Source organism: Numenius arquata, chromosome 2 (genome assembly GCF_964106895.1).
Source record: "Numenius arquata chromosome 2, bNumArq3.hap1.1, whole genome shotgun sequence".
NCBI lineage: Eukaryota > Metazoa > Chordata > Aves > Charadriiformes > Scolopacidae > Numenius > Numenius arquata.
Window position 1 is genome coordinate 54,425,225 of NC_133577.1, and position 12,393 is coordinate 54,437,617.

The following is a 12,393-nucleotide window of genomic DNA, read 5'->3' on the forward strand; positions in this document are numbered from 1 at the left end:
CTTCTAAAAAGAAATTTAGACCTAGAAAAGCAGACATCCAGCTTGAAAATTCACCATGTTGTACTAAGTGTGGAAAGCTACAGAGGGGAAAGGAGACTCCACTACCTACAGAGGATCGGGAGTTTATTTTATCAATGACTCTGCCTTATATTGCGTACTAAAAAAAATGTGTGCTGCTCTGCATATGCTTACAGTGCTGGATGATGGAAGATACCACTCTGATCGCAGTCCCACAGAGTTTAATGGGACATAACGCTGGTCACTAGTGAATTATAGACTGCTTTGTGAAGAAATCGGTATGATTTCAAGAGATCTGTAGTAATGATTATTTAGAGACATTTAACAAAGTTGCAAACAGATCCAAACCACTGCATAGTGTCTGAGTTTCTGAACGGAGTTGTTTCACAGAATCACATGGGGTTGGAAGGGACCTCTGGAGATCATCCAGTCCAACCCCCCTGACAAAGCAGGTCCACCCAGAGCAGGTCCCACAGGAACGTGTCCAGGTGGGGTTTGAATGTCTCCAGAGAAGGAGACTCCACCACCTCCCTGGGCAGCCTGTTCCAGGGCTCTGCCACCCTCAAAGTGAAGAAGTTCCTCCTCATGTTTAGGTGGAACTTCTGATATTCAAGTTTGTGCCCATTTTCTCTTGTCCTGTCCCTGGGCACCACTGAGAAAAGACTGGTCCCATGCTCTTGACACCCTCCCTTTAAGTATTTATAAGCATCGATCAGATCCCCCCTCAGCCTTCTCTTCTCCAGACTAAAAAGACCCAAGTCCCTCAGCCTTTCCTTTGAGTTTATGTGTGTTGGTGAAAGAATAGGGATAGCAGGGATGCAAGCAGTTGAATTTAGTTTTGTTGTTGTTTCCATAAAAGCTTTGAGTAGCAAAAGAACACCGACAGACACAGAGTCCTCAAAATCTGTAGTTAACATGCCAGTAGTCTGCAGAAGGATTTTGCAAAGGCATCGTCACAAGGAATGGGTGCCCACCTGCCCTTCGAGCTTTTGGAAATCCCCCACCGTGTCCCGGTCTCACGGCAGAGAGAAGTCACCGGCAGCGTGCATGAGGCGGCAGCGAGCGCCGGCTGCTCAGGGCCGCAGTTTGAATTCCCGGAGCTGGACTCTACGCTGGAGCACAGCGGCCTCGGCGTGCACAGGCGCTCCGGTAATTTGATAAATTCACCTGCAGGGAGGGATTATTCCACGCAGTTGAATGAGCCGTCAGGTCTGCGTTCCCAATGCATAAGGTGTGCCCATAGGCCTGTCCCGGTGGCACCGGTTATCTCTGCTGTCATCAGCCTCACGGAAGCAGCAAGAAAAGGAATGGAAGTAATTAAAAACATATTACAATCCTCATATTAAAAAGAAAACCACTATTTCTCAGACTGTAATAATGAGATTTACTTTCACATTAAGAGAAATGAGAAAATCAAACCTTTTTTAAAAATTAGTTTCTGGGTTCTTTGCCGTGTTGGATACGTTCGTCTCACTGCTTTCAGTTCCTCTTTCCACCACTGATTTTTTTTTTTTTTTTGAGAGGATTTCAGCTGAGATTTTCCAAGAAAAGCACCCAATATGAAATGCATAAAGTCCAAATCAACAACGGTGCTCAGAAGCTTCAATCCTGCTTCAGCAGGGGAGTTGGACTAGATGATCTATATGGTCCCTTCCAACTCTAAAAAAAATTCAGTGAAATTCAGTGAAATTCAGTGAAGCCCATCTTTAATAATATAAGTGGAAATTATTCAGGCCTTGCTTTGCTTCATTTTCATGAAATGAAGCCCAACTGGCAGAAGTTTGGAAAACATTGCAGTGATGTAACGCAAGGGATCTGTGTGACTATTGCAGTTATGCCAAGCTTGCAAATGTTAAACAATTAGGTCTACCAGAGTAGATAAGCTCGCTCTACAGAGAGGGTTTTCACCATTCCCCCGTTACTTTCTTGTCATGGGGTTTAAAATTATTTATGAAAACTCCAACTATTGATTTTTTTTTTTTTTTAACTTTATATCTGGCTTTTTGTTCTGTTGTTGTGTAAACCAAGTGTGTTAATTCTGAAAGCTTTTCATGCAGTTTTTAAGACTTTCTGGCTTTCGCATCTTGCTGTCGGTGACACATCTCGTGCCGTTAGACTGGACGGAGAGGGCAGAGCGCTGCCAGAGGCCGGTGGCAGATCCTCACGGCCTCTGCTTCAGAGCACCAGGGCACACCACAGAAGCCTTGTTCTCTGAAAGTGGTGTGTAGCTGCGAATGAAATGGAGAATAAATGCAGATAGCTCTCGGGCAGAAAGCCATGTGTATGCACGCTCCGTTTTCGCTTGCTAGCATGCACCCACTCTGCCCATTTTATTTAATGCTGTGTCTCTTGAAAAAGGAAAAGATTCCGTGTCTTTTGTACAGGACGCCACTAAATATTTTCCTCCTGCTTCCCTTTCATCTAATGTAGGCTACACATCACAAATGAGGCAGAACAGACTTTAAATATTGTTTGTCAATGAAAGGCGAGACCAGCTTCCTAGCAACAAAAAGGATGTCGCTTATTGTCTTCAAAAGGAGACCATTTCATCCCATCTCGTTACAAATGCCTTCCCATGATAGCTTCTGTCGATATAAAAGTCTGCCAGCAGGGGATCCCCGTTAGGAAGTGACCAAGTTTGAAAACCCGTTATGCTCCTGGCAAACATTGTCATCTTGTACATATTTAGCCTGATCGCTCTGGCAGGTTATGAAAGACTAAATGGTGCAAACACATGTGGCAGATGCCGTTCTCATGATAGTTGAGGAGCCTTTGAGCCTCTGTTGGTAGCATGCCAGCTTCATCTTGTATACTGAAGAGCATTATACTTTCAAGCCTTCTACAGCTTGCCCTGAGGGACTGCTGCTGAAGTGGTAATAAAATTCAGAATGAGCCTCAGAAAGTCAACTTGTTGGTTTGGCTTCATCAAATGGGTTTTTTTTCATTATTAAACTTCCCTTTAGCAGCCATATGTAGATCGGCTTCCTCAGAAACACCATGTGCCCCTTTAGAAAGGTGGTTCTAACTGAAAAGATAAATAGATAAAAAACGCAGAGACAGCAAAGAAAGTGAATTGTTTCTGTGAAGCGTATCTTTAAATTGCCTTTGGTCATTACATTTCTTCAGGTGAAGGGAAGGAAAGGGAATCCGGGAGTAAATGTTGTTTATTGGGAGCTCCTCTTGGCAGCCTATCTAGAAAATACAGACATGACATTCTCCGTTCCAAAAAAAAAAAAAAAAAAAAAAAAAGGGGCCTTTTATTTGCGTTAAATATTGCAAACTGGGTGACACATTTCAGGTTTTGACCTCCAAATCTGTGAATATTGACAGGAGCAGTTAAAAATGCAGTTAGGGACTGAGCTGGTAAGAGTATCAGTAATATGGAGCCTCCCCGAAACATTTTATAAACATAATCTAATGCAACATCTCAGTCAGGCAGGTGAACAACTTAGGCAGGGTTGGAAGATGTGCCTCAATCAAGAGATGAAATCACCTTATCGGGGTTAGAATTAAAATTAAGATGCCAGCTCGAAAACAAAATGTTTGGCCAGTGGAACATGGCTTTTAGCAGGACATATCAGTAAAAATAGAGAGTCTTTAATTAGCTTAATGTATGCTTGTATAACATCCCCCTTTTCCCTGCTTTGCTATCTAGTATCAACATTGAGTTAAAGGTTTATATTGGGTGGGATTTTTCTTATGAATTTGAAAGGTTTTTTAAATATTTGGGAAATACCCTGTTCTTCTGTAGTGCTCTGTGCACGTTATAGGTATATAATTATTTAAATAAAAGATACTGAAAGCTGAGCTCATCTTTTCTAACATTTCGTATCCGAATGAATAGGTAGTGTCAGTCGCGGTAATGCGCTACCAGAGGCTCCTAGGCTGGGCAGCACTTACCATAGCAAAAACACGGTATCTGTAATACTGTCAATAAATATTAATACTGTGACAACACCGATCGGAGAGAGCCCGACTGTGCCGGACGCCATGCAAATCTAGGAGCGGCAGCCCCAGCCAGCCCGCGGGACAAAGAGAAACGCAGATGAAGGGGCACAGTGGGCAGGGGAAAGAGAGTTTATGGTGGGGATGAGCATGTTAAAAAAAAAAACAAACCCAAAACCAGTAGGGTTCTGCCAGGCGCACACAGCGTTATTAATTGTGCTGGGCAGTAGTGAGAGCTGAAGTTTCATTCAAAGAGCGGGAGGGGAGAAATCCTGCCATTTGGCATCAATGAAAAAAATAGCTGCAAAAAGGAAACTGCACCTTAGTTTTCTGTAGACAGATACGTCAGAATTATTAAACTTGTGTGGCGCCTTCTAAGTTGCTTTATCCAGATGTTCATTGAAAACACCACGCGACTGAATCGAGCGGTAGTGTACGTGTACTCCTGGCAGCAGTGGCAAGCGTGCTGCTGCCATTCCAAAGCTGAGAACGTTGGTCAGAGCCACGCAGATGCACCCACCTTAAAACTTCCTGGGTGACCCTGCTGACATCTGTTCAGTCATTACTTGGGTGAACGTGGTGCACCTCCTGTTAGCATTAACAAGAATTGCACACGGAGCATCTCACTGAAGCTGCAAAAATTATTTTCTTCTTATAGAGGAAAGAGAACTAAATCACAGCTTTGTAATCCAGCTGCCTCGAGTTATATTTACAGCCTTGAGGTTCTCCATCAAGTCATGTCCTCTCCATCCTTTTACTCCGTTTTTGACAGAAGAATGCTGTCATGAATGCTGTCACTGAAAGAAAAAAAAGTTACCAGAGCTTCCTCCTCGAATAGGTTCAATTTAGCTTCAGCGTACTGGTGCAAAGAACATATTGCAACACCGTGGTGGCCTGTTTTTCTGGCCTTTATTAATCCAGAAACCTTAATGATGAACAACATTTGTGTCATTGTCTACACAAATTTAATTTGTTTATGCAGCAGTTCAGTTAATCCTGCAATCTGCTTTTCTCAAATGAGGACAGATAATGGAGACACCGTTCTTTACAGGTCTTCAGGCTTTTAAATTCTGATAAAATCAGGATTCTTCACTGGGTCTTGCCACAGCTCTGAATTAAGCCACTTTAAATGTAATTACTGAAGCTGGCTGTACATCAGGAACATCCATTAAAAGAATTGATTGACCGTGCTGTTACGGGAGGCATTTTATGAACAAACGATCATGATGGGTCCAGAACTGTAATTTATAAAGGCAAAAAAGCAGGTAAATACTTTATTAGTGGTTAATGAGAGGTTCACAAGATAACTAAATTTCTTCTTTTTTAACCAGCTACTTCAGGGAACCTTGGTCCATGGCCATCTATCACGATCGGTTTATTGATCTCAAGAAGGAACTGCGCCAAATCCTGATGTCGGAACAGGTAAGAAAAATGACCGGCGAGTGCATTTTATTATTTAGGTAATTTGTTAGTGTTGTTCACTTTGGTTTCTTTTCCTATCTCTCTCCTAAAGCTTTACGTTTCTGTTTAGCTATTTCCTCTGGGAAACCTGAGCACATCCTATGCCTCACGGCGGGGGGGGGTTCACCAAGTACAGCATATTTATTGTTCAGTTTCATTATTTGGGCATATTTTCAAATTTGCCAGTAGAGCTTTAAGTTGCTTTGTTTTCCTTCACAGCGTTTTTGCATTATACGTGCGGTTTGGTATGACTACCCAGCAGAATCTGCAGGCTTATTTGTTCAGTTATCCCCTTTTTTTTTTTATTAATGTTCCTAATACGAATACACTAAGTGCCATCTGAAACCTGTCTCAGCTGAGCCTATGAGAAGTAGATTTTTCAACATCTACCCACAGGGAACGGCTTTTGTAGCTGAAAGAGTGAAAGCAACGGGCTTTTTCAGTGATAAGTGGATTTCCTGAATAAGGATGAAATGAAAATGTTTGCTGATGCTGTTTACAGCTTTGGCCTTAGTACCGTAGACGGAGGCACAAAGTCTCAGCAGCCTGGAAACTTTGCCTGCCCAAAATCCAAAGCCCACCGCACTCCAGGAGAACTGCTAACTGCAGGTTTCCAACAACCCCCAGAACCGCCTCCCCCACCGCCTGGCGAATTTCTGGCTGTGATCTCAAACATTAATTTGCAGCCTGGATCTCGATACTTCCAACCCACTACTTGGGACCAATTTACCCTCTCTCTCTCCTCGTGTTGCTTTTGTTTAACGCGATGGAATTCCCTGTGAGGGCAGCGCTTTTGAAGTATTCGCTCAGGGAGGTTTTAAGCGTGCAGTAAAACAAACAGAATCAACTGTAAACGGAGGCAGGGGGACAAAAGGAAGGGAGGTGGCACAGGCTGTAGCCCACCCATTTCCGTGGCCCAAACTGGCACGCTGTCCTATGTCACAGCTGTAGCCGCACAAACCCTCGACCCCTGCCTCCTCCCAGAAGGGCCAGATGCAATTTTCCTCCCATTGTCATGACACAGAAAGCGCCTCAGTGCAGTTTGATTTTAGATTCTCTTGGAAGCTATCTATAAAAGAAAACACAAAATGAAATTCTGTGCAGAATGGGAGGCCTGAGGAGAAGTGTTTTTCCTGCCGTCGTTCAGCCGCGTTTCACATGCTGCGTGAACAACCTCAGAGAAAGCCGAATTGGCGTCCCACAAATTAAAGACTCGCTTGCCTTACCCTTTTCTTGCCGCAGTGGTCCTGACACACAAAAATAGGCTCACTGATCAGCCTGAAAGCACCTCTATGAGTCGGAATTGCTCACACGAACACAGATGACAGTTATCTGCATCCGAACATAAATTCGGCTTTTCTTTTTGTATTTTCTTTGCGATGGTTTTCACTATATTTACTAAGTGTCACGTGTGTATGTTTTCCTTGGGTGTTCCTTCTAGGCGCATGGCCAAAAACATAGTAGGTACCGCGCTCTTACAGACTGTATCTTAAATGCCTTGGGGTTGGCTGTAGTTCTATATGGAGCAAGAGACCGACTGTCTGTGCTCCCTGTTGCTCATATTCCAGCTTGCTCCTATTTCAGCATGCAGATAAACTAGTAAGGAAATGTAAAAAATGAGGGGAAAATACCCCTTTGGAAGAGATATTTAAGAATGGCGAGTGTAAATACACAGAATCCAGACTTTTCTGGTTACGGTTTCCACAGAAACTGGAAATCGGTCTCACGCATTTAGGGATAGTATTTATGGAAATATTTGCTAGTAGTAAGTACCACACGCATGGAAAAGCCAGTTACAGCCGAGATGGGGACTACGTTTTCAGCCTGCGCATTGAAATTGTCACCCCAACGCCGCAGGACCCTCGCACGGGATGCTCTTGCCTGTCGCTGAAAGCCGAGGGATGGCGCGGGGAATGTTTACCCTTTCGCAGGATCACAAACATGTGTTTATTTCAACATGCAGAGCTCCAGCTATGCAAACATGCAGATGGCGGGGCTGGGTTTTTGCACCTACATCAGCTGTTGAAGTATTACAGCAAACTGAGGGCACACATGTGCAGCGCGGGATTTTCTAGGCAAGGCACTTGTCCTCAATAAGAAATAACGGTCTGATTTTTAAATCGCAGCTGGGGTTGGCTCTAAGAAGTCGGTTAAAAGCAGCTAGTAAGTTAGGGATGGGGGGGGGGGGGTGGATTTCTGTGTCTGAGAAGGTTGGACATTTCCACCGGTTCTTGCACACGAAGACGGTGCTTCGCTTCCACACGCACGTGTCACCTGTGGCCACTCGCGCCAACAAGAGCGGGTCATTTTGGAGGGATGACCAGCCGAGCAGTGCTAGCCACCACAACCGCCGGCCCCGGCGACGCCAGGTGGAAGTGCCGGTTAAGCGGGAAGCCCGCGGACCACCGGTGGCCGTGCCCGCCGGTGGCTGTGCCCACTGGTGGCTGTGCCCGCCGCCACCCCGCGCCCCGCCATGCCGCCACACGCGTCTGCCCTCCCCCCCATCACATCCCCCCGACACGTTTTCACGCCGTTTTCGGTCCCTGCCGCCACACTTCACGTCTCGGACGGGAGTCCCCGGGCGAGCAGGCTTCCCGGGGCACTGCCGGGACGGCCGTCTGACGGCTCTGCCTTGCAGGTTCCCGGGCTGCCCCCCGCCGCCGAGCCGCCCCCGGAGGACCCCGAGGAGCGGAACCCCTGCCCGCCGCCGCTGCGGGACCCCATCATCCGCTACCTGCGCCGCCACCGCTCCCACCTGCCCATGTACGCCCCGGCCAGGACCGCCGGCACCGGACCGACGCCGACGGCAGGTGAGACGGCAGCGGGTGAACGGGGCAGGGGGGGCCTCGGTGTGCAGCCCCGACGGGGGAAGGGGTGTCTCGGTGTGCAGCCCCGACGGGGGAAGGGGTGTCTCGGTGTGCAGCCCCGACGGGGCGGACGGGTCTCGCTGTGCAGCTCCGACGGGGGGGTTTGGGGGGGGGGGAAGGGCGGCGGTGGCGCGTGCCCGGCGGGCCCGCAGCTGTATGCTAATGCACAGCGGGCCGCCCCGCCCCGCCCCGCCTGTCCCACCGGGCGGCCGAACGGGGGGGGGGGGCGGGGAGGGGGTTGGGGCTGCGCGGGCAGGGCGGCCCTACACCCACCCCCCCATCCCCACAGCCCCCCACCTCCTCTGCGGCCCGGCCCGGTCCCGCCCGGCCCGCCGACGGGGTGTCCGGGAGAGCGGCGGCCCCCGGTGCCCCCCCCCCCCCCGCCTCGCCCGCCCCGGGCTCCCCGCGCCCCTTTGTGCCGCCCGCCGGGAGGGTCGCGCAGCTTTATGCTAATGAGGCGCACAAAGGCGGCGAGCGGGGGGGTGAGGGGGGGACTGGCGCTCGCTCGCGTGCCGCCCGCGTGCCCCGCCGCCCCCCACAAAGGCGCTGCACCCCCGGGGCCGGCCGGCTGCTCGCAGCGGGGGGGGGCGGCCTCGCAACCCACCCCCCTCCCCCCCACTCCGTCCCCCGCCCCCGCGCGCTGCCGCCACCTGCCACGCGCGGAGCAGCGCGCCCACCACCCCCCCCCCGCCGCCTGCCGCATCGCGGAGCTCCCCGCGCAAATCCCCGCGTGGGCCGCCGCGCCGCAGACAAAGGGTTAAGGGGGAGCGGGGCCGCCGCCCGGTGCTCGCCCCGCAGCGGCTGCACCTGCCGGGGACCGGCCGGCGGGACCGGCCCCGGGAGCGGGCGCGGATCCCCCCCCCCCCCGTGTGTGTGTGTGCGTGCGTGTGTTTGCTCGTACATCGCACTGTGGCCTGCGGGAAGAGCGGTAGCGGGGGTACACCCCGGTGTCAGCTGCCGCGCCTTGTACCGAACGCGTAACGCTTCCGACGGACACCGGGGGTGCGCCGTGCCGCCGTCCCCGTCCAGGCGGCCAGGCCGAGCTCGGGGCTGCCGCCGGGCCACCACCGGCGGGAGACGGCCCGGGGCGGCTGCAGTCCGCGGGACCGGCGGTCCGGGCGGAGGGCGGCATCGCGTAACAGGTTACCGCCTGGCCGCCGCTGGGCCACCCCGGCCGCGCTCCCGCGCCGCCGCGGGAGGGGCTGCGGTGCCGCCCGGCCCTATTACCGGTCCCCGCCCGCCCGGGTTGGCCGCGGCGCCCCTCGGTAACGGGGGGTCAGTTTCTTGATCGGACCGTTCGTGAGCACCTGATGCCGGGCGCCGGGCACCGACGGGCCGCGCCGGCACCCTCCCGGCGGCGGAGCGCTAAAACCGGCTCTCTCCCGCACCCCCGGTGCCGGCCTGCCCGTCGGGAGCGGCCGGCTGCCCGGTGCTGGACATTCCTCGGGCCGGCGGCGGGCGGTGCTGCCGCCGCTTCAGACAACGCGGGGCGGGGGGGAAACTCGGCCGGCCGAGCTGCCGCCCGTCCCCATCCCCGTCCCCGTCCCGGTCCCGGTCCCGGCGGGCAGCGCCCGCCCCGGGGCGGCACACAAAGGCCCGCGCGTGCCGGGCGGGAGGCGTGCGGGAGGCGGGGCCGGGCGTGTGCCGCCGGCGGGGGCCGCGGGGGGCTCAGGTGCACCCGCTCCGCCCGCCGCCGCCGCCCGCCCGCCCGCCGCGGCGCCGCTGATTGGCCCGTCCCGCCGCCGCCGGCCCGAACAATGGCCCCGGCCCGCTTAAAGGCGGCGGCGGCCCGAGCCGCCGGCAGAGCGAGGAGCGCGCGCCCCGGCCGCCCGCCGGCGCGGAGGCGGCGACGAAGATGCCCCGGGGCTTCCTGGTGAAGCGCAGCCGGCGGCCCACCCCCGTCTCCTACCGGGCGCGCTGCTGCCGCGAAGCCGCCGGCCCGCCGCTCCCCGCCGGCGGAGCCCCGCCGCCCCCGCCGCGGGACTCGCCGCCGGTGCCCGTGCCGTTCGGGACGCCCGATGCCGCCGTGCAGGCGCTGTACAGCCCCACCCGGCCCGTCAGCAGGGACAAGTACCTGGAGCGCGGCTTCAGCCTGGGCTCGCCCGTCTCCGCCGAGTCCTTCCCCGCCCCGGCCGTGCCCGCCACCATGGACCCGCTCCTCTTCGCCCCGGCCGAGCTCAAGCTCTGGGCCACCGCCGGCCACGGCGAGCCGCCCGCCGGCCACGCCGCCGCCGGCACCGGTCCCGGCGGACCCCCAGCGCCGCCCGCCCCGGCCGCGCCGCCCGCCTCGGGCCGCCCCCCGCCCGCCAAGCGCCCGCCGGGCGCCGCGGAGCCCGGCCGGCAGAAGGCTCCGTCGGGCAAGAAGGCGAAGGCCATCCGCAAGCTGACCTTCGAGGACGAGGTGACCACGTCGCCGGTGCTGGGGCTGCGCATCAAGGAGGGCCCGGTGGAGGCGCCGGCCAAGGCGCGGGGCGGGTGCGCTCGCCCGCTGGGCGAGTTCATCTGCCAGCTCTGCAAGGAGGAGTACGGGGACCCCTTCGCGCTGGCGCAGCACCGTTGCTCCCGCATCGTCCGGGTGGAGTACCGCTGCCCCGAGTGCGACAAGGTCTTCTCCTGCCCCGCCAACCTCGCCTCCCACCGCCGCTGGCACAAGCCGCGCCCGCCCGCCGCCAAGGGCGGCCCCGAGGCGGGCAGGGCGCCGGCGGAGGAGCCGCCGAAGGAGGCGGGCGGCAGCGGCAGCGAGCGGGACACGCCGAGCCCCGGCGGCGCTTCGGAGGCGGGCTCCGAGGAGGGGCTCTTCGAGTGCCCCCGCTGCGCCAAGCGGTTCCGCCGGCAGGCCTACCTGCGCAAGCACCTGCTGGGCCACCCGGCCCCGCCGCCGGCACCGGGACCCGCCCCGGCCCCCGCCGCCGCCGCCCCGGAGCCCGCCGCCGAGGAGCCGCCCGCGCCGCCGCCCGCCGAGTGCCGCCTGTGCCCGGTCTGCGGGGAGACCTTCCCCAGCAAGAGCAGCCAGGAGCGGCACCTCCGCCTCCTGCACGCCGCCCAGGTCTTCCCCTGCAAGTACTGCCCGGCCACCTTCTACAGCTCGCCCGGCCTCACCCGGCACATCAACAAGTGCCACCCCTCCGAGAACCGGCAGGTCATCCTGCTGCAGGTGCCGCTGCGTCCCGCCTGCTAGAGCCGCCCGTGCCTTCCCGGGGACCGGCCCGCTCCCCGCCGGTCCCGGGGCCGGGGCCGCCCCGCCGCCGAGCGCGTCCCGCGGGCTGCGCCTTGGACTCGCCACACGATTAGCTTTAATACGGCTTGTGAACTGCTGGAATCTGGCTTTACACATTTAACCTTTCCGGGGTCTCTTTTCTTTTCTTTTCTTTTTTATTTTTTTTTTTAATTTTTTTTTTTTTTGGTTCGTTCGTTTCGGTTTTTATAAATGTGAACAGATCAAACCGCTTGAGGAGAAATGAGAATTTCCTTTAGTGTAGCCACAAATGCCTTGACTCTGCTGTTGATGGTCTCCAGAAAATGCTGTAGAAACTGCCTTAACTGTGACATGCCAACTTTCTGGTTTTGTTCGTTTTGCCCTTCCCAAGGTAGCTCCTGAGTTGACTGATCTGTATATGTTGGTTTGAGTAATTATGTTATTTATTCGTTATTTATTTATATTAATTATGAAGATTGATATTATTTGATCGCAAATATTCTAATGCGCTTTTTTTGTCTCCCCCGCCTGCCATTTCACTGTGCGTTTTAGAAGATCTTTTTTTCTGAAGGGATCTGCTAAAAAGGTTTTAACTTTTATACCTAGAAAAACACATGATCTTAAACCATTTTATCCTGTGCAACTGACAGCTCTTACTTTTAGATGCAATCTCTTTTTCTACACACATTATTTTCTTAACTGTTAGCTATTTATAGAGTGCTTCGATAGAACTGTTTCAACTGTATAATTATTTACTATTCAAATAAAATATTTTCAAATTCAAGCCTGCCCCTGCTGCCTCTGCTTCTCCCTGCCGGGCTGGCCCTGGGGGGCTCTTGGGGGGGGGGGGGTAAGGGAGAGGGGGGGAGCGAGGGGCTGGGGCCAGGCTCTGGACTTCAGCTGGCA

The 12,393-nt window shown here is 54.5% G+C and overlaps 2 protein-coding genes across 2 annotated transcripts in view; both read left to right on the forward strand.

Moving 5' to 3' along the window:
• Window positions 1–9,430, forward strand: part of CFAP61 (cilia and flagella associated protein 61) — a 109,470-nt gene extending 100,040 nt beyond the window's left edge. The window contains exons 24-26 of the mRNA XM_074162612.1: window positions 5,295–5,385; window positions 8,063–8,273; window positions 9,321–9,430. Coding sequence (XP_074018713.1) covers window positions 5,295–5,385; window positions 8,063–8,273; window positions 9,321–9,430 — 412 coding nt within the window. The remainder of the gene's footprint in view (window positions 1–5,294; window positions 5,386–8,062; window positions 8,274–9,320) is intronic.
• Window positions 9,431–10,048: 618 nt separating this feature from the next.
• INSM1 (INSM transcriptional repressor 1) lies at window positions 10,049–11,469 on the forward strand. Its single transcript, XM_074169164.1, is given in 2 exon segments — window positions 10,049–10,139; window positions 10,142–11,469. Coding segments are annotated over 2 exon segments (1,419 nt in total).
• Window positions 11,470–12,393: the final 924 nt, after the last annotated feature.